General features: G+C 47.9%; 1 protein-coding gene and 1 long non-coding RNA gene across 3 annotated transcripts in view; both read right to left on the bottom strand.

Moving 5' to 3' along the window:
- LOC125749304 (guanine nucleotide exchange factor VAV3) overlaps window positions 1–25178 on the bottom strand; it is a 47371-nt gene that overhangs the window by 9933 nt on the left and 12260 nt on the right. For both annotated transcript variants that reach the window (XM_049026424.1, XM_049026426.1), the window contains exons 3-19: window positions 17356–17414; window positions 17193–17258; window positions 16940–17048; window positions 16460–16552; window positions 15445–15513; window positions 14735–14838; window positions 14551–14650; window positions 14190–14285; window positions 13138–13206; window positions 10465–10551; window positions 8849–8934; window positions 8641–8770; window positions 7772–7881; window positions 6698–6799; window positions 6320–6417; window positions 3450–3478; window positions 1463–1496 (exon numbers count right to left, since the gene is read on the bottom strand). In XM_049026424.1, the coding sequence (XP_048882381.1) occupies window positions 1463–1496; window positions 3450–3478; window positions 6320–6417; window positions 6698–6799; window positions 7772–7881; window positions 8641–8770; window positions 8849–8934; window positions 10465–10551; window positions 13138–13206; window positions 14190–14285; window positions 14551–14650; window positions 14735–14838; window positions 15445–15513; window positions 16460–16552; window positions 16940–17048; window positions 17193–17258; window positions 17356–17414 (1441 nt within the window). The remainder of the gene's footprint in view (window positions 1–1462; window positions 1497–3449; window positions 3479–6319; window positions 6418–6697; window positions 6800–7771; window positions 7882–8640; window positions 8771–8848; window positions 8935–10464; window positions 10552–13137; window positions 13207–14189; window positions 14286–14550; window positions 14651–14734; window positions 14839–15444; window positions 15514–16459; window positions 16553–16939; window positions 17049–17192; window positions 17259–17355; window positions 17415–25178) is intronic.
- Window positions 2329–3443, bottom strand: LOC125749386 (uncharacterized). Its single transcript, XR_007399865.1, has 3 exons — window positions 3048–3443; window positions 2820–2933; window positions 2329–2667 (listed from the first exon to the last, which is right to left on the bottom strand). It is a non-coding gene; the product is annotated as an uncharacterized LOC125749386 (long non-coding RNA).

The following is a 25178-nucleotide window of genomic DNA, read 5'->3' as shown; positions in this document are numbered from 1 at the left end:
GTTACGAGGCCTGATGGAAAATAATATTCTCAGCAATCCTCTTCTATAACCATTTTATCAGACCTCGTCAAGGGAAAGAGATGGGATGTACCAGAAAGATGTTCATATTAAGTCTCTTATACCAGGGACAGAGGCCTCGGGTAAGCTATGAATATAGCTTTGTAATGATCCCTTGTTTTGAATTGGAGAGAATGAGCCTCCAGATTGACTTGCACCTCCAAGACCGTGCTTTCTAATGAATGTAAAATACCTAATTTATTTGAATTATATGTTGATGTTGTATCCATTAATAGATAAACTGGAATTGTCCCACTGTAATCTTTACACTTCGATATCAATATCACTAAAATTACTTGCCATATATCATAGAACGAATGCTTGCTCAACACAATGCCCATAGACAGATGCTATATAAAATCAATGATGATTTATTATGTCAAATAACACCACTGTAATAGTTATACAATGTACCCACACAGCAGTCTCTGTCAAGGTGGTTTGACAAAATCAGCATACAGCAGAATGTTTCTTTTACTGGAACGTTTTGCAAATATTCCCTTTGTGCTCTGTAAAGCCAAAGTTAATTACTGCCGACTTCGCAGACATTTTCGAACATTTCTTTGCCGACTTCACCATGATGCGATGTGTATGATGTGTGTGGACTGTGAAGCACTGGCAGTGTCCATTGAGAAAATGTATACAATGTAACATTTTTTAAATAGATGCATCTGACTGGTTGCATTTGAATTGAGGCACGTAATAAATAATGATACTGTTCTGTGAGGTTGGGCTGTTTTCTCTTTTTTTCCCCATCCCATCGAGATTGCTATGTCCAAGACCAAGACAAGACTGAGACCAAATAGAGTCGAAACCAAGACAAGACCGAGACCAGAGTCGAGACCAGTCTCGAGACCTACAGCACTGCCTGAACCCCAATGACCCTTTTCATTTTGGCCAACAGGTCCCGAAAGGAGTAAACAAATAAATCACAGCATCTCGGCAGCTGAACATCACATGGCCTCAGATGAGCAGCGGTGGGTTGGCAAGTCTGGCAAACCTGTCACAGGGACAACCGGCATAAATCCAGCCTCCGTGTTCACAGCTACATCCCAGCCAACAGCTGAGGGGCAAAGTGTCTGACACACTAGAACCATCACAGCCACTTAACACACTAGGGCCTTGTGGCTAAAGCTCACTTTGGGCATTAGCTGGACCAGGTTCAATGTCTCATTTTCCCACCATGAGCTGCATTTTAGATGCTAGCACTGATTGGGTTCAAAGCCCCTGATCCTGCACTATAATGTAACCCTTTATGATGACCATAACACAGAGAAGAAGCCAGCTTACATGGTAGCAATCCCTGTATTTTTCAAGTTAGGGGTTAGAGTTTCGGGCTGAGGTCAGTGTTAGGGATTAAGGTTAGAGTTTAGGTTTAGGGTTGGGGTTAAGATTATATGCTGACCTGAATCTTGTTGTCTTCGATGGTCTGTTCTTTTCTGCGCAGATGAAGACAGAAAACAGCTTATCTGAGACCTACAGATATGTGATTTTGTGATCTCCTGTATCTAACTGTCCTCTCCTGTCTCCGTCATGCAGTAATTCCCTAACTGTCCTCTCCTGTCTCCGTCATGCAGTAATTCCCTAACTGTCCTCTACTGTCTCCGCCATGCAGTAATTCCCTAACTGTCCTCTCCTGTCTCCACCGTGCAGTAATTCCCTAACTGTCCTCTCCTGTCTCTGACATGCAGTAATTCCCTAACTGTCCTCTCCTGTCTCCACCGTGCAGTAATTCCCTAACTGTCCTCTCCTGTCTCCGCCATGCAGTAATTCCCTAACTGTCCTCTCCTGTCTCCGCCATGCAGTAATTCCCTAACTGTCCTCTCTTGTCTCCACCATGCAGTAATTCCCTAACTGTCCTCTCCTGTCTCTGACATGCAGTAATTCCCTAACTGTCCTCTCCTGTCTCTGACATGCAGTAATTCCCTAACTGTCCTCTCCTGTCTCTGACATGCAGTAATTCCCTAACTGTCCTCTCCTGTCTCCGCCGTGTAGTAATTCCCTAACTGTCCTCTCCTGTCTCCGCCATGCAGTAATTCCCTAACTGTCCTCTCCTGTCTCTGACATGCAGTAATTCCCTAACTGTCCTCTCCTGTCTCTGACATGCAGTAATTCCTTAACTGTCCTCTCCTGTCTCTGACATGCAGTAATTCCCTAACTGTCCTCTCCTGTCTCCGCCGTGTAGTAATTCCCTAACTGTCCTCTCCTGTCTCTGACATGCAGTAATTCCCTAACTGTCCTCTCCTGTCTCCGCCGTGTAGTAATTCCCTAACTGTCCTCTCCTATCTCTGACATGCAGTAATTCCCTAACTGTCCTTTCTTGTCTCCACCATGCAGTAATTCCCTAACTGTCCTCTCTTGTCTCCACCATGCAGTAATTCCCTAACTGTCCTCTCCTGTCTCTGACATGCAGTAATTCCCTAACTGTCCTCTCCTGTCTCTGACATGCAGTAATTCCCTAACTGTCCTCTCCTGTCTCCGCCGTGTAGTAATTCCCTAACTGTCCTCTCCTGTCTCTGACATGCAGTAATTCCTTAACTGGCCTCTCCTGTCTCTGACATGCAGAAACTACCTAACTGTCCTCTCCTGTCTCCGCCGTGCAGTAATTCCCTAACTGTCCTCTCCTGTCTCTGACATGCAGTAATTCCTTAACTGTCCTCTCCTGTCTCTGACATGCAGTAACTACCTAACTGTCCTCTCCTGTCTCCGCCATGCAGTAATTCCCTAACTGTCCTCTCCTGTCTCTGACATGCAGTAACTACCTAACTGTCCTCTCCTGTCTCCGCCGTGCAGTAATTCCCTAACTGTCCTCTCCTGTCTCCGCCGTGCAGTAATTCCCTAACTGTCCTCTCCTGTCTCTGACATGCAGTAATTCCCTAACTGTCCTCTCCTGTCTCTGACATGCAGTAATTCCCTAACTGTCCTCTCCTGTCTCCGCCGTGCAGTAATTCCCTAACTGTCCTCTCCTGTCTCTGACATGCAGTAACTACCTAACTGTCCTCTCCTGTCTCCGCCGTGCAGTAATTCCCTAACTGTCCTCTCCTGTCTCCGCCGTGCAGTAATTCCCTAACTGTCCTCTCCTGTCTCTGACATGCAGTAATTCCCTAACTGTCCTCTCCTGTCTCCGCCGTGCAGTAATTCCCTAACTGTCCTCTCCTGTCTCTGACATGCAGTAATTCCTTAACTGTCCTCTCCTGTCTCTGACATGCAGTAACTACCTAACTGTCCTCTCCTGTCTCTGACATGCAGTAATTCCCTAACTGTCCTCTCCTGTCTCTGACATGCAGTAATTCCCTAACTGTCCCATCCTGTCTTGCAGAATTCATTATTTACCTATCTGTCTTCTCCTGTCTGCATCCTGAGAATGCCAGCTATCTGAGGGAACTTCTTACCTGATGTCTCTGCGCCCCGGCGTCTTGAGCTGGGGGGAAAATAGGCATGGTGAGACCAAGACCGTGAGGTACACACAGCATTCGTTTTGACACGTTCCGTCTGCAGCCATGAGTGAATGGCGGGGCTGCATACACAGCAACCTGCTCACCCCATTGGCTGGCTGCAGGAAGGACCGCCTCCTTCTGTCTAACCACAACACACTGAACTTTGTCCTGTAAGCTTTATTGATAAAAATAACTGTTGGCAGGCTGTGTGCAGTCTGAGATTGCCTGCTATGGGGGGTTACTCACCTATAATAAAGCAGTAAATACAATGGCTGGGACCCTCCTTAAATGACTTAAAAGGCCTCATTGTTGTCTGCATTATACACTGTTGCCGCCTTTATACATTGAGTTTACCGTGTTCAGCTGTTTTGTAATATGTGTCATTTTGGAGGGTTAGAACCTTTCAAAGGGGATGGCTGACAATGCTGCTACTAAAAAACACACAACACTATAGGCTGCAGGCAGCTGAAGCTCAGGAAGGCGGGACTCGATCAGAAATGCGTCTGGGGGAATGACCTGCTCCATGACATTTACCCAGCTGCCTACAGGGCAATTCCGGTTCAGATGGGAGCTCAGGAGTGGCCGTGATGCCCCCCACCCCCCAAACACGATCAGGCAGTGCACAAGATGCCCCAGTCGCACACTGGCAGGGGTCCTTATCCCCAAGTGGCTCTTCTGTCTCTCGCTTGCTGTCTCTCCGGGGCATGACACCACCCGTTCCAGAATGAGACATGTCAAATTCCGACGTTTTTCAAAATTCCTGCTGCAGGGATTTTTTTCACGGGAATTTCCAAAAAGAGTGATATTGTGTTTTTTTTAACCTGCACACAATTTTCAGTCAAAGGAAATCCGACGACGTGCTCCATGAATAGAGATACACCCGCAGGCTGAGCGATGCCCCCTGCTGATGCTGCTGGTGGATTTAATGAGTAATAATCTCATAATTCATGTAACAGAACAGAAAGTTTCTAAGTGTTACATCAACTGATTTACAATTAAACAACTGGAAGAATGAGTCACTAAATTGCCATGCTCACCATCAACTTGAAGGTGGTGCTTCACCCCAGGAACCCTTAATATACAACCCTGCCAACACACCCGACATTTTGCCGGATCATCCCATCTTTGTTGTTATATCTCTGCTACGACTTAAAACTCGGTTAATCCCGCCACCCGCCACAACTCGCCACGCCTCTAGCACCTTATACTGACAGATCGTATTTCAGCATGTCGCGCCGCCTGCCCCCAGAGGAATTCTGGCATTACATTTTCAACCCTCACAAGGGGGTTAAGGTGTTAAGGTTAGGGTGGGGTTAAGGACAGAGGCTCATTGGCATTGGTGTTAGGGTTAGGGTGGGGTTAGGGACAGAGGCTCACCGGCATTGGTGTTAGGGTTAGGGTGGGGTTAGGGACAGAGGCTCATCGGCATTCGTGTTAGGGTTAGGATAAGGACAAGGGCTCATTAACACTGGTGTTAGGGTTAGGGTGGGGTTAGGAACAAGGGCTCATTAACATTGGTGTTAGGGTTAGGGTGGGGTTAGGGACAGAGGCTCATCGGCATTGGTGTTAGGGTTAGGGTGGGGTTAGGGACAGAGGCTCATCGGCATTCGTGTTAGGGTTAGGATAAGGACAAGGGCTCATTAACACTGGTGTTAGGGTTAGGGTGGGGTTAGGAACAAGGGCTCATTAACATTGGTGTTAGGGTTAGGGTGGGGTTAGGGACAGAGGCTCATCGGCATTCGTGTTAGGGTTAGGGTGGGGTTAGGGACAGAGGCTCACCGGCATTGGTGTTAGGGTTAGGGTAGGGTTAGGGACAGAGGTTCACCGGCATTGGTGTTAGGGTTAGGGTGGGGATAAGGACAAGGGCTTATTAACATTGGTGTTAGGGTTAGGGTGGGGTTAGGGACAAGGGCTCATTAACACTGGTGTTAGGGTTAGGGTGGGGTTAGGAACAAGGGCTCATTAACATTGGTGTTAGGGTTAAGGTGGGGTTAGGGACAGAGGTTCACCGGCATTGGTGTTAGGGTTAGGGTGGGGATAAGGACAAGGGCTCATTAACATTGGTGTTAGGGTTAGGGTGGGGTTAGGGACAAGGGCTCATTAACACTGGTGTTAGGGTTAGGGTGGGGTTAGGAACAAGGGCTCATTAACATTGGTGTTAGGGTTAAGGTGGGGTTAGGGACAGAGGCTCATCGGCATTCATGTTAGGGTTAGGATAAGGACAAGGGCTCATTAACACTGGTGTTAGGGTTAGGGTAGGGTTAGGGACAGAGGTTCACCGGCATTGGTGTTAGGGTTAGGGTGGGGATAAGGACAAGGGCTCATTAACATTGGTGTTAGGGTTAGGGTGGGGTTAGGGACAAGGGCTCATTAACATTGGTGTTATGGTTAGGGTGGGGTTAGAGACAGAGGCTCATTAACATTGGTGTTAGGGTTAGGGTGGGGTTAGGGACAGAGGCTCATCGGCATTCGTGTTAGGGTTAGGATAAGGACAAGGGCTCATTAACACTGGTGTTAGGGTTAGGGTGGGGTTAGGAACAAGGGCTCATTAACATTGGTGTTAGGGTTAGGGTGGGGTTAGGGACAGAGGCTCACCGGCATTGGTGTTAGGGTTAGGGTGGGGATAAGGACAAGGGCTCATTAACATTGGTGTTAGGGTTAGGGTGGGGTTAGGGACAAGGGCTCATTAACATTGGTGTTAGGGTTAGGGTGGGGTTAGGGACAAGGGCTCATTAACATTGGTGTTAGGGTTAGGGTGGGGTTAGGGACAGAGGCTCATTAACATTGGTGTTAGAGTTAGGGTGGAGCTAGAGACAGGGGCTCACCAGTGTTAGCATTCCCGCACGTCTCCAGCCTCCCCAGGCACTCTTTGTGAGCGCCGACCCCACACTTGGCACACCGGTAGCCCTGATTGAAGATGCCCCTGGAAATAAAGATGGTGGCATTTAAGAGATTAACTCTGTATGTTAATCACAGAGTCAGCCGCAGAGCCGGTGTGTGTGGCTGGGAGAGGGGGGGCAGACTGCCCCCCAGACCACGTGAACATTTACACCCGGCACAGAGTCCATCGGCCAAATGAGCAGTTTGCTCCAGGTTCCGCTGAGGTCTGACAGTGGCACTGCCACCCCACACAGACACTGACGATTAAACAGCAGCATTTTCACAAGCAGCCCCATGGCACGAGCAAATCAGCAGTGGCTCACCTCAGCAGCATCCTGCAGGAGCTACAGTAGGTGATCCTGTCAAAGGTGTGCATTCTGAACTCGTGCAGGTTGCTGTCCCCATTCTCAGGATGGATGTTGGATCTGCACAGGCGGGACAGAGACAATCTCACATGAAACCTCTGGGTAACTGGGGACGAGAGTGGAAAGAACAGGTGGGGGAAAGGGCACAGGCGGCGGTATCCCCCCCCAGCAGATGTAAAAGTGTTTCCAGAGGCCTTTTGTCCTTCATGACAGGTGCTGTTTACAAGCTGAAAGCAGGTTATTCCAGTTCAAACAGGTAACACAGAATGACACAGAACACAGAAAGATGACATGTGATTTACACAGGGAAGCTGATTGCATATCACAATGGACACTTTTCCCTTCTCAGCATCAATATCCATTTTGAAATAATTTTTGAAATGTTTTTTTTGTGTTAAATTATAGCACTACGCCTGAAGACACCAAAACTGTTTTAGCATCACTTTCTCACAGCCAGTCAAACAAAATCTATCTAAAGCTGGTTATTTTCAATATTGCTTTCATTTGCCTCGCAGTAAAATATCACACGACTGATCTCCCCCTGTTTGTACGTACCTAGTGTACCTGACCCCGTCTGTGACAGAACAATCATTGATAAACCCTGTGTCAGTGTAAAGATGCCACATCAACACAGAATCTGAAGCCAACACTGACCCTGAAGCTGAATCTACTCTGAAGCCCCTAACACCAACACTGGTGAACCCCTGTTTCTGCTCACCACTCTCCATTGTCAGCTTGCATCACACTGGTCAATCCTTCAGTCCTTTTCATGAGAAAACGTTCACTGTGTGTGAAGCTGACACAGACATCTACAAGGCCACACCACAGTCATGTTGATTGGCTTCTCATGGACTAATTTTTGCTAAAGTTGGAGGTGTTAACGGCTTATCTACTAGGCAAAATCACCGCTGGCTCTGTAGCAGACTGCAGAAAATGTCTGTGTTCTGCCCCGAGAGGCCCTAACCATGCCCTGTTCCCCCCATGCCTGACAGACAGGCACCGTCCCAACCCTGCCTCGAAATGGACACTCACATGGCCATGCTGAACTGCTCCAGCCACTTCTTCTTCATCTCTTTGGTCTTGAAAAAGAACTCGAAACCATTCTGCCCATGCAGGTGGGTGAGGTAGAATCCGTACGACCACTGCAGGTGAGGGGGGAGCGTGAGACACCAGGAGAGATGGTATCAGTGAAGGGCTGCAGCTATGCTGAATTTCACGTCGCATCAAATCAAATGAGTTAATGGGAACCCAGTGAGCCCTGTGTGTGTGTGTGTGTGTGTGTGTGTGTGTGTGTGTGTGTGTGTGTCTGTATTTGTGTCTGTGTGTACATGCATGTGTGTGCATGTGAGGCAGCCCTCAGAGGACATCGGCGGAAGTCACACTAATTTAATTAAGACACAAATTCAATCTCCTCCTCATTTCCATCATTTATGTATCTCAGACTAATTATAGACAGGTAATAACTTTATGCCCAATTGCTGCCAAGCAGAGGATGTTTGCCTGTGATGATCTCTGTCAAATCGATGGCAAGGATTCAGGAACACGCCACCAAATGGATGTTTGCTCTTCCCAGGATTTGGCGGGTGCTGGGTGGGGGATGTCAGGATTAACTCACTCACACATGGGGACACTGTGGACGGCTGCTCTAATATTTCATGATATGGTACCTGTGCCTGATTTTACACCATGATATTTCCATCATTTACTTAACATCCTCAGCAGAGCCTGTCAGCCGGCAGGCATTTTTATTCATTCTGTTAGCAGAAAAATGTCTTGAGTTGCTAAATACTTTTATAAGCATCTTAGAGGCATGTTACACGTGTCAAAAGGGGTTGCTTATGGTGACAGACAATCATCATCATCATCATCATCTCCTTCGCCATCGTCATCATCACACAGACCTTTTTGTTCTCTTTATCCATCGCTGGATTGCTGATTTTGAAACTGTGGAGGTCGATCACCTCCTTCATCTCGTAGTTGTCCCCTCGCCGTTTGCAGACAATCACAGCCATGTCAAAGAGGAAGATGTGCCTGTAGTGGCGAGATGGGTTAGGGTGAGCTTGGCTCAGTTCTGTGGTCAGGATTGAGGATGCGGGACTGCGGGCTCACCTGTCCTGCTTGGCCCGCTTGTCCACGGACAGCACGCGCACCTCCCCATCGCCTTTGGGTCGGCCGTAGTTCCGGAGGGACTGATTCTGTGGCACAGAGACACATGTAACATTTATATGCATAACACTCCACTGGTGGTACATTAACAATAAATCAGCATCATTCCTATTTATCCTAAAATTTTCACTCTGCATCTGTCAGTCTAACATGGATATTATCTACGAACAACAGTCTCTCTGAACCAGCACCCTTCTGATTTGCGTTCCTGCATGAATGTCAATGTTGCACATGATTCCAGCAGCACAAAAACCCATGAGATGATGCTCTGCTCTAGAGTCAATTGCAATGATGACACTCACATAGACCCAGACTCACCTGGTTCTCGATGGATCTCTGATACCCATGGTGCTCGTAGAGCCACTGTTAATGGTCTGTCTGGGTGACTCACCAGGTTCTCGATGGATCTCTGATACCCATGGTGCTCGTAGAGCCACTGTTAATGGTCTGTCTGGGTGACTCACCAGGTTCTCGATGGATCTCTGATACCCATGGTGCTCGTAGAGCCACTGTTAATGGTCTGTCTGGGTGACTCACCAGGTTCTCGATGGATCTCTGATACCCATGGTGCTCGTAGAGCCACTGTTAATGGTCTGTCTGGGTGACTCACCAGGTTCTCGATGGATCTCTGATATCCATGGTGCTTGTAGAGCCACTGTTAATAGTCTGTCTGGGTGACTCACCAGGTTCTCGATGGATCTCTGATACCCATGGTGCTCGTAGAGCCACTGTTAATGGTCTGTCTGGGTGACTCACCAGGTTCTCGATGGATCTCTGATACCCATGGTGCTCGTAGAGCCACTGTTAATGGTCTGTCTGGGTGACTCACCTGGTTCTCGATGGATCTCTGATACCCATGGTGCTCGTAGAGCCACTGTTAATGGTCTGTCTGGGTGACTCACCAGGTTCTCGATGGATCTCTGATACCCATGGTGCTCGTAGAGCCACTGTTAATGGTCTGTCTGGGTGACTCACCAGGTTCTCGATGGATCTCTGATACCCATGGTGCTCGTAGAGCCACTGTTAATGGTCTGTCTGGGTGACTCACCAGGTTCTCGATGGATCTCTGATATCCATGGTGCTCGTAGAGCCACTGTTAATAGTCTGTCTGGGTGACTCACCAGGTTCTCGATGGATCTCTGATACCCATGGTGCTCGTAGAGCCACTGTTAATGGTCTGTCTGGGTGACTCACCAGGTTCTCGATGGATCTCTGATACCCATGGTGCTCGTAGAGCCACTGTTAATAGTCTGTCTGGGTGACTCACCAGGTTCTCGATGGATCTCTGATACCCATGGTGCTCGTAGAGCCACTGTTAATGGTCTGTCTGGGTGACTCACCTGGTTCTCGATGGATCTCTGATACCCATGGTGCTCGTAGAGCCACTGTTAATGGTCTGTCTGGGTGACTCACCAGGTTCTCGATGGATCTCTGATACCCATGGTGCTCATAGAGCCACTGTTAATGGTCTGTCTGGGTGACTCACCAGGTTCTCGATGGATCTCTGATACCCATGGTGCTTGTAGAGCCACTGTTAATGGTCTGTCTGGGTGACTCACCAGGTTCTCGATGGATCTCTGGTACTGGTCGATCTCCCGCAGGGTCTCATTGTCTCTCTTCACTTCGTTGACATACTGAGCCAGGTCCTGCGTCACAAGCAGCAGAACATCAGTTAGTCCAAAACCAGGTGTCCCAGTCCTAACCAGGTGACCCTGTCCTAACCAGGCGGCCCAGTCCTATCTAGGCAGCCCAGTCCTAACCAGGCGGCCCAGTCCTAACCAGACAGTGCTGTCCTAACCAGGTGACCCAGTCCTAACCAGGCGGCCCAGTCTTAACCAGGCGGCCCAGTTCTAACCAGGCTGCCCAGTCCTAACCAGACAGTGCTGTCCTAACCAGGCAACCCGGTCCTAACCAGGCGGCCCAGTCTTAACCAGGTGACCCAGTCCTAACCAGGCGGCCCAGTCCTTACCAGGCAACCCAGTCCTAACCAGGCGGCCCAGTCCTTACCAGGCGGCACAGTCTTAACCAGGCGGCCCGGTCCTAACCAGGTGACCCGGTCCTAACCAGGCGACCCAGTCCTAACCAGGCGACCCAGTCCTTACCAGGCGGCACAGTCTTAACCAGGCGGCCCGGTCCTAACCAGGTGACCCGGTCCTAACCAGGCGACCCAGTCCTAACCAGGCGACCCAGTCCTTACCAGGCGGCACAGTCTTAACCAGGCGGCCCGGTCCTAACCAGGTGACCCGGTCCTAACCAGGCGACCCAGTCCTAACCAGGCGACCCAGTCCTTACCAGGCGGCACAGTCTTAATCAGGCGGCCCGGTCCTAACCAGGCGACCCGGTCCTAACCAGGCGGCCCAGTCCTTACCAGGCGGCCCAGTCCTTACCAGGCAGCCCAGTCCTAACCAGGCAGCCCAGTCCTTACCAGGCGGCCCAGTCCTTACCAGGCGGCACAGTCTTAACCAGGTAACCCGGTCCTAACCAGGCGGCCCAGTCCTTACCAGGCGGCACAGTCTTAACCAGGTGACCCGGTCCTAACCAGGCAGCCCAGTCCTTACCAAGCGGCACAGTCTTAACCAGGTGGCCCAGTCCTAACCAGGCGGCCCAGTCCTTACCAGGCAGCCCAGTCCTAACCAGGCAGCCCAGTCCTTACCAGGCGGCACAGTCTTAACCAGGTGGCCTGGTCCTAACCAGGCGGCCCAGTCCTTACCAAACGGCACAGTCTTAACCAGGTGACCCGGTCCTAACCAGGCAGCCCAGTCCTTACCAGGCGGCCCAGTCCTAACCTGGCGGCCCAGTCCTTACCAGGCGGCACAGTCTTAATCAGGTAACCCGGTCCTAACCTGGCGGCCCAGTCCTTACCAGGCGGCACAGTCTTAACCAGGTGACCCGGTCCTAACCAGGCAGCCCAGTCCTTACCAAGCGGCACAGTCTTAACCAGGTGACCCGGTCCTAACCAGGCGGCCCAGTCCTTACCAGGCAGCCCAGTCCTAACCAGGCAGCCCAGTCCTTACCAGGCGGCACAGTCTTAACCAGGTGGCCCGGTCCTAACCAGGCGGCCCAGTCCTTACCAGGCAGCCCAGTCCTAACCAGGCAGCCCAGTCCTTACCAGGCGGCACAGTCTTAACCAGGTGGCCCGGTCCTAACCAGGCGGCCCAGTCCTTACCGAACGGCACAGTCTTAACCAGGTGACCCGGTCTTAACCAGGCGGCCCAGTCCTAACCAGACAGCTGTACCCTGACCAATAGGCTACACCATTGTACACACAGCAGCACATGTAATCCGGTAGAGCCTCAGCAATTTTGTTTTCCCACAAACTCTAAACCTACAGAGATCACCAGCTTCTGAGGAGGATTGTTCTCAAATGTCACATGTTCTGCATCCTGCATGCATATATTATACAGATTTCCAGTAACAGGGTGATCAAACAAACCCATCAATAATAATCTAAGCCCAGAGAGAGACGTTTCAGGGAAACAGAGAAATCCTGTACAGCAGAGCGAGGAGGGAAACAACAGAGGAGAGCTAACTGCATTAGCGCAAATTCCCTGATCAGTGTTAAGTGGATCATTTAAGCAAATGAAATCATCGCAGCCTTCGGAGCCATTTGCAATTTTCTTCTTCAAGTGATTCACTTCAATTACGGCAACATCACCTGTCAAACTATATTAACAAGTGTCTTAATCAAGGCTTGAAGTCCCACATCAGACGCTACTGAATTTCCATGCCGGCTGTTTTTATGGATATAAACAGCAAACTTTATTACAATAGAAGGACCATGGAAAGCATACTGGTACGTGCTAAAAACACACGAATGTATTCTACAGCGGAGACACTGAGTCAGAGGTCAGGGACACTTTCCCCCTCCCTGCATTGCTAACATGTAGATAATGTGTTCTAGATGCACCTTGAGTACAGTGCTGGTCCAGCTTCTGGAAGAATCTACGATGAAATCCATACCTCTGAGCGTAGCTTAAATAGTGTCAGAAAGGAGAGTGAACTCTCATCTCGCACAGAGATGAGTCCAGCGGAGATTGTAGGTCTAAGTGAAGCGCATGAAAGACATTTATAAAAGATCCAGGCTGCTTGTAAAGGAGGAAGAGGAGCGATTTGTTTCCAGGTGGACAGCGTGCCTTCAGCATGGGCTGCTTCCCCACAGGATATGATGTCAGACTAATGGAGTGCAGGAGCCTCAGCCTGCCCATTTACGGAGCCCACAGCCACCCACTCACCTTCATGGCATCCAGGGCGGTGCGGAGATTCCCCTTCTCCATGGGGTCATGCGTGTGTTTAACCAGCTCCTGGAACAGAAGAACAATGAGTGTGAGTCCTAGCACACTAGCCGCAGGCAGGCCGTCGGGTGCCCTGTCGCACAAGGGCACCCCCCTACTGCTCATTCCCCCACAACTCACCATGTGACGCTATTTTAATCACCCATACAGCCACACCCCCCGCCTTCAGGCATAAGCTGAACCCCCCACTGGGTGGCATGTTAGAATCCAAACCAGAAGGTTGTTAGTTCAAAACCCAAGGTCAGCAGAATGATGTCATCATTGGGCCCTTCAGCAAGGCCCTTAACCCCAGCTGTTCCAGGGACTGTCTGACTGACTCTGCTCTCTTATCTTCTAATTTATGTTATGCTAAATAAGTAAATGTAAAAAGCAGTTACGACTCAACCTCAGTCCTCAGGAGGCCTGTGGGGTCAGAGGGGTTTTGGTCGGGGTGTGTCTAACCTGCTTGTTGTTCTAACCTGAGGAGGGCACTCGTGTTTCGATGCATAATAAGGACCTACCCATAATAACCATACGTGTTATAAAAATGCATCACCCCCAAACACACAGAGCGAGTCATTTTTAGCTGCTCCTTGGGCCGAGCACAGGCACCGCATGAAACATATACTGGTGAAATGCAAAAGGTTCTGGGTAGTTCTTTGGAAAAGGAGAGACCTGGAAAAGATGGGAAAGGGCACCCCCTGGTGGTGACTGCATGAGTGAGCTCTTTCTATGCTCACCTGACACATCCAAAAGCTCAGTCATTTAATTTGGGTTATTGGAAACCAGACACAACTTACAAGCATACAATCATTAACAGATGCATGTGATCAATGAGTATGCTGAAGCAGTGAACACTTCCAAACTGACATCAAATAAACTGTCACTGTTTTTAATTGGGAAACCCGTGACCTGTTATTGACTGGGGGGTGCTAAAGCTGTGCAGCTAACCCCAGGGCTGACTTCACAGCTCACAGCTGTACGTTAGAAAGGGCTGGAAGCATTGACCGTACCTGGAGAAGCAGGTGATATTTTAACACTCTCTGCATGGGCACCACCAGCAGATCCCTTAACGTAAACTTCCCACTGTTGGCTCTTTTCGAACACTCCTGAAACAAACCAGGCAAATACCTTATATCGCCATTCAAATGAATGTAAAATGCAAATTCAAAAAAACCCAAACATACACCAATAAGCATTATGTATGCTATCCGTGCGGATCACATGGTATTATTGGTCAACCCTACAACTTTCACGGAATATAAGCAGATGTCTAGTAAGCTGCAATAATTAATGTCGACCACTAGAGGGGAGCATTTGACCATCGTTTAAGCATTTAATGGCTTTAATACGAACAATTGTTAACCACCTTACCGCAAGTTTCAATCTGACATCCTCCCTGTCTTTGCTGATATTATCTAAGGTCGCAATGGCCGTTTCTACATGACTGCAGTACTTTCCGTATATAAGAAGCCTGGAATACAATATGAGACAATAATTATTCACATTTACGTCAAAGATGAACAAGAATCAGTCCCTAAAACCGGGAGTTATTAACCTCTCTTTGTAGGCCACGAAGATCTGATACAGGTTTTGGGCATTCTTGTGGACAACAGAGTCCTGCACTTCAACCATTAGACTTTTGTGAACTTTGACCAGGTCCTAAAATGTGAGAAATATCGAGGTTAGATATTGGTACCCTAAAAGAGGAAGAAGAAGCAAACACCCTCAGGAGCCAGACTAGACTGGGCCCTACAGGGTCAGAAGCCATGGCTGTCTACTTGGCTCTTTATCCATCCATCCATCCATCCATCCATCCAACAGTTTATTCTAGTCAGTGTCACGGGCTAATTCATTCACCCATTCATTATGTTCTAATTCAATCGCCCATTCAGTATGTTCTAATTCATTCACCCATTCATTATGTTCTAATTCATTCACCCATTCACTATGTTCTAATTCATTCACCCATTCAGTATGTTCTAATTCACTCACCCATTCACTATGTTCTAATTCATTCACCCATTCATTATCTTCTAATTCATTCACCCATTCATTATCTTCTAATTCATTCACCCATTCAGTATGTTCTAATTCAATCGCCCATTCATTATGTTCATCACTTTTACCTGAAACATGGAACTTCTCAGAATGTTTGGTGCTATTTTAATGCACAGAGTCGGTGAGAACATGAGACTCTTTATTTACTAACTATATACAAACATGCACGCATGTCAGAAAATCCACACGCCCCACGCTGATGCTTACTGGGATGTTGACAAACACTTTTTCTACTTCCCCCGTGGACAGGAACTTCCTGAGAGGTGTCATGAAGTACTGTGGAAGGACATGAACATGTTTCGGCTGGTTGTTTCCCCAAACGGGTGGCGAGGCGCTCCTGCCCCACTCGCTGATTCAGGAAATCATCTGAGTTTCCAGAAAATATCTCTCTAACACTGAAAGCCAAATAGCTAAAAATAAACAAATTAACTTGCAGAAACGTAGAATAACAGCAGAAGCATGAAGGACAGTAGCCATGGAGATCAGTGACTCAAATCAGCTGTGAAAAACAATAGGCACAGGGCTGAGAGGGTGACAGGGGGTGGCGGTCAATGTTTACGCTGTTTACAGGCTCATCTGTGGTGCTTAGAAGCCGGATGCATTTGAGTGATGACCTTATGCTGTCCCCAGAGGCACAGAGACAGGACAGACAGGGCGGGGGGCCCCTGAGGGAGGCTGATTACATTGTACATAGCAAAGTCAAATCTGCTTTATTTGAGTATTCTGTTTTTCACAAAAGTGAAGATAAATGTCTTGCATTTATTAAATTCCCTTGGTTGATATTATTAATTAAATTATTAATTTGCATTTTTTGCATAGAGCCCCCAGAGTCCCTAGAATCTCCTCTGGCTGTCCCTCCACTGTCCCCACACTGTCCCCTTGCTGTCCCTCCACTGTCCCCACACTGTCCCCTTGCTGTCCCTCCACTGTCCCCACACTGTCCCCCTGCTGTCCCTCCACTATCCCCCTGCTGTCCCCCTGCTGTCCCTTCACTATCCCTCCACTGTCCCCCTACTGTCCCTTGGCTGTCCCTCCGCTATCCCTCCACTGTCCCCACACTGTCCCCCTGCTGTCCTTCCGCTATCCCTCCATTGTCCCCACACTGTCCCCCTGCTGTCCCTCTACTATCCTTCCACTGTCCTCACACTGTCCCCCTGCTGTCCCTTCACTATCCCTCCACTGTCTCCCTACTGTCCCTCGGCTGTCCCACCGCTGTTCCCACCTTCTCTATGGAATCCAGAGTCTCTGTGTACTTCTCCTCTGTCTGCTTGATCTCGGTAAGGCAGCAGCCTCGGATGTCAGTCTCAGCCTGTTTCTGTAATCACAGGAGAATCGGGACAGGATTGGCCAAAGGCAGACAGCACCAGAAGGAAAACATCCAATCCAGGTGAGCTGGACCTAGCTCCAGCCCGTGGGTGGAGGAAACCTGAGGCAAATGGACATCCAATGGCCTTCAAAGCTGTCACTCTTCATCAATGGAACAGATTACTGTCCAATGAATATTTCATGCATAATTAAAGCGCATATTTTCCCCCAGCATCCCCACTGATGTTTCTGCCTCGTCTGTGTGAATGTGAAATTCATTTGACCGATATCAGTAATCACAACTAACCAGCTGTCCAGATTCGAAAACTAGAGAGGGCTCCCTGGCTGGGAAAGAAAGTGTGTAAAGAAAGTGTGTAAAGAAAGCATGTCGTCATACCGGTGGGGGGACTGCCTCAGCCTTCATCAGGTCCTCATAGACTTCCCCACCTTCGTCATCGTCATACACATAGTCATACAGGTCCTCCTCATCCTCGACTCCATTTTCACTGTGATATGTGGGGGGAGGGGCCAAAGATCACATGACAGTGCTAGCTGGCTATGCCTATGAGGTCTGAGACATCACACAAGGGGAGCATATCCATGAATTAGGGTTCAAAAAGTCTCTGTAATGTAGATAGTGCCGATCCTACTCTATCAAATCCTCCAGGTGACTGTAGATGTCTTCGTCATCCATGCTGTCCTCGGTAGGGAACGGCCTGTCGATGTAAATTGTGCAGCTTTACGGAACGTCCTCGTGGGTCAGGATCTTAAACAAGGTCACATTTACATGAGATTTATTATACAGACACATACCTTATTCCTCTTTGTTGCGCAATCGCCGTATGTGACAGTCTGGACAGGGTGTCCATGACCTGCGCAAAGAAAAGGCATGACTATACAAAATAAAAGGGGAAATTCACTTGAGAGATGAAGGCTTTTAAACATCGTGTGTCACAGCCCCAATTATTCAGGCCTGATTGGCATGATGGTCACTTAGAGAACATTAAAAGCTCTTATCAGAATTCATGTCCACTTAGTTATCTGACTCTTAGATCAGGAGAAAACTGGATGAGCAATTAATATAATTGGATCCATATTTAATTTGACTGACAGTATGGAGCTTATGAACACTGTGTGTAGCAGTTAAACAATGAATCAAAAAAGGCTTCTAGAAAAGGCCAGGTGATGAGCTGCTTAGGGTCCCAACCGCCAGAATAGCATGAGCCTATGGACCCACGATCCACATCCACCAGAACAGCATGAGCCTATGGACCCACGATCCACATCCACCAGAACAGCATGAGCCTATGGACCCACGATCCACATCCACCAGAACAGCATGAGCCTATGGGTCCACTAGCCACATCCATCAGAACAGCATGAGCCTATGGGTCCACGAATCCACATCCACCAGAACAGCATGAGCCTATGGGTCCACGATCCACATCCACCAGAATAGCATGAGCCTATGGGTCCACGATCCACATCCACCAGAACAGCATGAGCCTATGGGTCCACGATCCACAAACTCCAGAATAGCGGGAGCCTATGGGTCCACAAACCACAAACTCCAGAATAGCGTGAGCCTATGGGTCCACGATCCACAAACTCCAGGATATTGTGAGCCTATGGGTCCACAAACCACAAACTCCAGAATAGCGCGAGTCTATGGGTCCACAAACCACAAACTCCAGAATAGCGTGAGCCTATGGACCCACGATCCACAAACGCCAGAATAGCGTGAGCCTATGGGTCCACGATCCACAAACTCCAGGATATTGTGAGCCTATGGGTCCACAAACCACAAACTCCAGAATAGCGCGAGTCTATGGGTCCACAAACCACAAACTCCAGAATAGCGTGAGCCTATGGACCCACGATCCACAAACGTCAGAATAGCGTGAGCCTATGGGTCCACAAACCACAAACTCCAGAATAGCGTGAGCCTATGGGTCCACAAACCACATCCACCAGAATAGCATGAGCCTATGGGTCCACGATCCACATCCACCAGAACAGCATGAGCCTATGGGTCCACGATCCACATCCACCAGAATAGCGTGAGCCTATGGACCCACGATCCACAAACGCCAGAATAGCGTGAGCCTATGGGTCCACAAACCACAAACTCCAGAATAGCGTGAGCCTATGGGTCCACAAACCACAAACTCTAGAATAGCGTGAGCCTATGGGTCCACGATCCACACCCACCAGAAATGAAGGCCACTGGGGCAGGCATCTATGACCTCAAAAATACTGACAAGAATTGAGGTCAACCCCTACTCCACCCCACTGGTCCTGCACAGCTCCACAGAAAGAAGTACTTTAAAAATGCAACTAATATTTTCATTATAATGAGCAGCATTCATGGGAGCAGCAGAAACCAAAAGTCTAATTAATACTGGGTTAGTGTGTGTTTATTAAAATGCATTTTTATCCTTCATTCCATCGCTCCTTTGGGTGCTGGTAGATACTTAGCTGACTCGCTCTCACTAGGGGGCAGTATCACATAGTATCTGCTTCCCCTGAATAAAACCCCCTCAAGAGGAAAAACAGGAAATCCCTTTTCATCGTGAGTCAAGGTTCCTAATATCTCTATCTACATCTGGTTGAGTTTTTGTGCTTTTCCTCTCACCGTCCTCGATCACCTTGTGTTCCCAACTTCAACTACTTCATTCTGGTCTCCTTCATCCTCTCCCATTAAGCAGAAACACCTCTGTCTTCCAGAGCCCCGCACTGAAAAAGCAGAAGGCACTGAGTGCAATAGATCAATGCGGTCAGAGGCGATTTTCAGCACAGCACTAAAGAGGTTTAACCTCAGAGCATGCAGGGATGTTAGAGGTTAGAGGTTTTTGTCCCTGCATGGGATCTGCAGGAGCTGAAGGTAACCCCTGGTGTCTGGAACCCTCTAACCCTCTGACGGGACTCCTCAGACGCAGAAAGCCTACCACAGAGAGACCCCAGAACCCAGATTCAGGGACAGGGTAACCTTTATACCATCGTGGGCTGGATGGTTTTCATCAGAACCCTCATCTAGTCACTCACATGATCTTTTAAAAACTGCCACAAAATTCTGCAAAGCACAGAGCTGGCCACAAAGGTTTAAACAATGAACTTCTGCACATAGGCAAATGATGCTCACGCTATATATACATGGATATGCATATGCAATGCAGTTGTTCTGCTCTGCTGGTTAGCAGCCTTAATTAGCTTAGCACAGAGAAAGAAGCATCTTTAAATCCAATAGAGTACGACAGAGAGAGAGAGATGGTTGACCAGATCACCGGCAAAGTGCAGCCAGCTTATTCAATTTCAAAGACTGATGCAGGGAAAGCAGATCATGTCAGTGAAAGGGATATGCCATAAAACTGATATGAAGATACGTCAGATTCAATGTTCTGCTCAGATATGCCGAAGCCTGCAGAAGCAGTACAGACACCGAGATGCCTTGACAAGCAATACAGACACCATAATACCAGGGGCAGCAGAAAAGACACCGTGATACCAGGAGAAGTAATACAGACATCCTGATGCTAGACGCAACAGCACAGATGCTGTGATGTCAGAAGCAGTTCAACAGACACCCTGATTCCATTAGAACCAGTGCAGACATTGTGATTCGCAATGACACCTCAAGTGGGAGTACAAAGTATAGACACCGTAATGCCAGGATCAAAAGCAAATATACCCTTGTACCAGGAGACATACTGATGCCAAAAGCAGCAGTACAGTCCCTGAGATAAGAAAGGAAGCAGTACAGCCAATAATGAGCGAGAGGTAGCAACACAGTCACCATTATTTCAGAAGTAGCAGAACATTCGCCATGGTACCAGGATCCACAGTACAGACACCATGAATGTCTGAATGTCCAGGTTGAATGCTACCTTTATAAGCTTTAAATGTATATTATAATTGTATCTAAAGTGGAATGGACAGGCATGTGGGCATGACACATGAAAGCCTAAAAGAAAAGAGGGCTTTTGATTAGCTCGCTAAATGCTATAAAAGGGTACCACTCTAAAATGCTACGGGACAATGTTCCACTCAACAGCATCCATACACTGTCCTGATTTGTCATGCTAATGTGTTCATTTATGGCTAGTTTATGACAGAGATATGAGGGCTTTCTGACAATATAAATTGTTATCGGTCAAGGTTATGACCATGCAGAGACAATGACGCTTATATTTACACTTCCATCTTAGTCAGAAAACCTCCTGTCATATTGAGAGACGTTTACTGTAATGTTAAAGCCAGCAAGCCAATGTAACAACATCAGTGTGGTGAAAGACATCTACGTTTTATTTTTGAGTTATTGAGAAATGAGGACCAGGCAGAGGCTGTGCATTACTGTCAAGCGTCTGCACCATAGATGCAGGGTTACGTCTTTGAAAAACATTTACCGAAACCATATTACAGTATCTAGACTAGAATCTAGCTGCTTAGTGATTATATCTGGTTTGCCGATTCTGATGTCAGTAGCATCCCTAAGATTACATCAAAGAACCACACACTAGTGTCATATCAACCGTTTAGAAAGGAAATACAAACGCCTGTTAGTAGCATGTGGGCTTTCCTGACATGAGCAGTCACACATGCAAGTAGATCTCGAGTTACTCTCGAAGCTACAGATGATAAGACCTTTGTTCTTTTGAACTGATAAGCTCACCATATTATTTAAATTATTTCTGCAGAAAATGGAAACAAACCTCACTATTTGCTCTTAAGCAGTAAACTGAATACACACAAAGCTGAAATTCCACAATTCGCAAAGTTTTTAATGTTTCAAGGCCTATAAAACCTGTCATAGAGCTCGTTGCGGAGTTCTAACAGACAATTAATTTTCTTTTATAAAAACAGGACTTGTATTATGGGTCCACCTGTCCACAAGAGGGCAGTCTGATCTGCACATACTCCAGGAAGCTGGGAGACAAGACCACAAAGAAGAATAATTCCTGTGAAAAATCAAGGCATGCCCACCAATGAAGCCCCAATGGGATCCTATTTAAACAGCTTACTGGGTGTGGTTTTCTTTAGAAGCAAAACCTATTTCCTTTTTTTTTTTGTTTTGTTTTCTTTTGATAGTTTCAGTGTGACTTTGTGATTCCTCACCCAGGCTTTGTTTGTAGTGCCGGGTCTGAGCTACAGTTGTGTCCAGCCTGCCTGATTTACCACCAGTCCTGCCCTTAATTTTGAGCTTCGTTAGGGTTCGAGTCCAGCCATGGCGTTTTGCTGGGCCTTTGTTCACTTGCCTTGTACCCAGATCTACTGCTTCTTAGTCTATCTATTTAGATGCATTTATTTTCATCATACTACTGTCTGCTGGTCCCGGTCTTGGTCTGGAGGTGTGTCTGTGCTGAAGCCGCAGCTGAAAGTGACCTTGAGCATAGAGCCCAGCTGAGTTTTGTTCCTCCGAAGCCTTTGCTGGCTTCACTGCTGTGAGCAGCTCCATCTTCAATCACGCCTGCTCTCCATCTGTCAGCGACTTTAAGCATGACTCACTCACCATGTTAAACTCCTGCCAAGCTCTGGAGTCCACAGTCTTCATTATTTCCCCGAACCTATCGTTTATGGTGGTTTTTCTTGGGTGTTAAAGTAATCCGAGGCTTAAACCTGAGTTATGGCATCGAGGGAGGCAGGCCTTACTTTCTGTTCTGCCTTCTTAAGTCACTATGTTGATGTCTTAGTGCAAAACCTTATGGGCAAAAAATGTTAGGAGCAGGGCTGTCAATCGATTAAAGGAAATTAATCGCACATTTTGCAATGAATTAATCCCAATGAATAATGATTAAAAACTTGTTTTTCTTAAGACTGAAGACTGGTATAATGCATATTCAAATGTAAAATCAATCACCAAATTATTGTAAAATAATCATAATTGATGTATAGTTCAGATATAACAATGCAGAAGGTCATGAATGACAATAGTACAATCATTTACATGATTGCCCCAAAATGCATTGCGTAATGAAGTCATTAAATGTGTTTATCGCATTAACTGTGTTGATTTATTTTAATTTGCGTTAAATATTTTAAGTTATTCGTAACAACTAATATCTTAATCTTGCTGTAGACACAGATCTTAGGCCCCAGTTCAGCTGGATTGAAGAACCTTGTGGGACTGCAGGTAGCCAGAAAACCTACAGGAAAGCAGTACAGGAAGAAATCTCGTACCACAGAAGCTACCCCGACTCTGCCAAGGCTGGGGAAGAACAAAAGCCCCAAGGGGAGAGGTGAAAGCATGCTGCCCTCTGAGCAAGATCGGTGTTAAATACAGTACCGCAGCTCCGGGGCAGATCGACCTTCACATCGACAGCCTTCCAGCTCTGTGCTTCTTACATATTTATGATAGAAACACTCTTAAGATCTGTTTCTTCATTTATGTTCTGCTTCTTGTGTATCCATGACAACTGTTTTATATATTAAGTGAACTTCTCTCCTGGTTTTTTAGTAGTAAGTGGATATATTCCCTTACTCCCAGTCAGAAATCTGATACACAAGGCTGAGCCGGACTAAATGGAGACGCTGTCTAGTCAGATGTTTATCGCTGTAAGCGGAGAGTCCCGTTGCTCTCAGACTGTGTTTATATGGTCATTAATGTTCATTAAGTGTTTCTTTGCCTTCAGATCTGCAAGGGCTTGGATTCAAAGCCTGGTGCCAAGGATGCATCGCATGCTTTAACGAGGCTCTAGCAGGAATGAACACCGGGTTTAACCAGCCAGTAAAAGTTTATTCACACACGGAGGCTTAACATTGTATTTAGGTGATGAAATTAGCAATTGAAATGGCTTCCGAACATCTGAAATGTTTGCAGTTGATGCAGATTTCTAGTGTCAATGTGCTAGTCAGGTCTGGTCAGTCGTTTATGAATTTAATGAACACATCTGCAGTGTGACGTCAAGCTGCATCCGTCCTCGGTGTGAGAAAGACTGGGCAGTGACACTGTTCAGGATGGTGTGGCAGGATGTCATGCAGGAACTGGGGAAATTCAGGATGTCAGCAAAGTGAAGCCACGTTCTACCTGCCTCAAGCAGCGAGCACAGGAAAGTCCACACATGGATGTAGACATTATGAGCTTAGTTACATGTTCTGATTGGGATTTTTCTGTCACTGAATGCTGCTATGGAGACCACACAGGCCCTAATTACATTTTACACAATGGTAGCTTTTAATGAGGCTAATTCTAATATTTATGATTTGGGCTAAATGAAGGTGCCTCGAGGCTGACTAGGATGAGCAGATAGAGCATGGATGCATGGATGATAAAGGTTCACCATCATTCTGGAAGGAACTGCATTAACGTGTCACTTGACAAAGCTCTGGCTCCTCCCCCAGGGCTGTCATGTGACCAGGAAATGGCCTATCACAGGAAACATGAGTAGCCATGCATATGGTGTGGTTGTTGGCTTACAGAAGATGCCCTGAGGCCAAGGTCAGGAAGAGGAAGGAGGGCTGCTTTACAGCTGCTGCCCGGGTGCAGGTATGAGAACACCAGGGGGCGTGCCAAAGGCAGAAATGAGGTTGCCACTTTGTGCTTCCAGTCAGGCACAGCTGGCGAGGCTGAAACATGGTCGCGGTGACCTGCTGAGGGGGGTGGGGTGACTCTCCTGGTCTCTGCTGCAGGCCCCTCCTTCCTGTGTTACACCCCAGGGCATGCTCACTTCCTGCCCGTTGGTTCTTCAGCAAGACGTTTCACACTGGAAGTGGCATTATGCTTCAGTGGTCACACTGCGCATCCCGAGCACGAAGGGCACGATCGTCAAGCGGTGGCTGCTGGTCACGTGGACTGCGTTGTCCTCCCGCCCGAAGCTTCTCCAGATCACTGAGTTTCTCTTTAGCCTAAGAGACAGAGCAGTTCCTGCCCTGGTGGGTTTGACATGGCGAGACTCAAAGGGAAGTTCCCCTTTAATCCAACCTGCACTTGCCAAGAAGAAGCGGCAGTTTTCCACCTAGCAAAGCCATCAGACAGACATCGGCTCAGAGTAAATAAAGCAGCCCAGCAGGGTGACACTCCACCGCCCCTCTCAGAGGAAGCCCCCATTGTAACTGCACTGCCATCATCCCCCCCCCCGCCCCCACCATGTTTCCAGGCACACTTACACCCGCCAACTACCCATCATGCCTTACTGGTTATATGATATCCCAACAGCAGGGTCTGCCAAGTGCGACCTGAAAGCCACCGGGATTTCAAATCAAGACAGTGCGCCCCCCACTGCTGACTGAAGTGTATTTAAGGAGTTATAGCTGATGATTAAATACGCATCTGCTTTTAAGTGGCTGCAGGGATCAATGCATACCACGCCACCCCCACGGACCTGACCATAACCAGGTTAACGCTTAATAACCAAAACTCCTGCTCTGAAAAGGCCCATTAATTCGAGTCAGGCTGGACGTAAAATTAGCAACCTCAGGAACACAATCCACGGAGCAGAGGATGGTCACGGTTACATGCCCCTCAACACCAACAGGGGGCAGAATTATGATGCCCTGCAGCTGCACTTCACTGCTCTGGGCCCCTTTATCCGTGACCTGACCCGACCCCTGACCTGTAAGCCCTTCCTGCAGCGGAACACAAGGCCAAACAGCTACAACAGCAGGGACCCTAAAGCCAACCACACAGGCCTGTATGGGTCACA

Source organism: Brienomyrus brachyistius, chromosome 1 (genome assembly GCF_023856365.1).
Source record: "Brienomyrus brachyistius isolate T26 chromosome 1, BBRACH_0.4, whole genome shotgun sequence".
Lineage (NCBI taxonomy): Eukaryota > Metazoa > Chordata > Actinopteri > Osteoglossiformes > Mormyridae > Brienomyrus > Brienomyrus brachyistius.
Note: the sequence above shows the minus strand (reverse complement) of the source record. Positions and strands in the feature narration are given on the sequence as shown.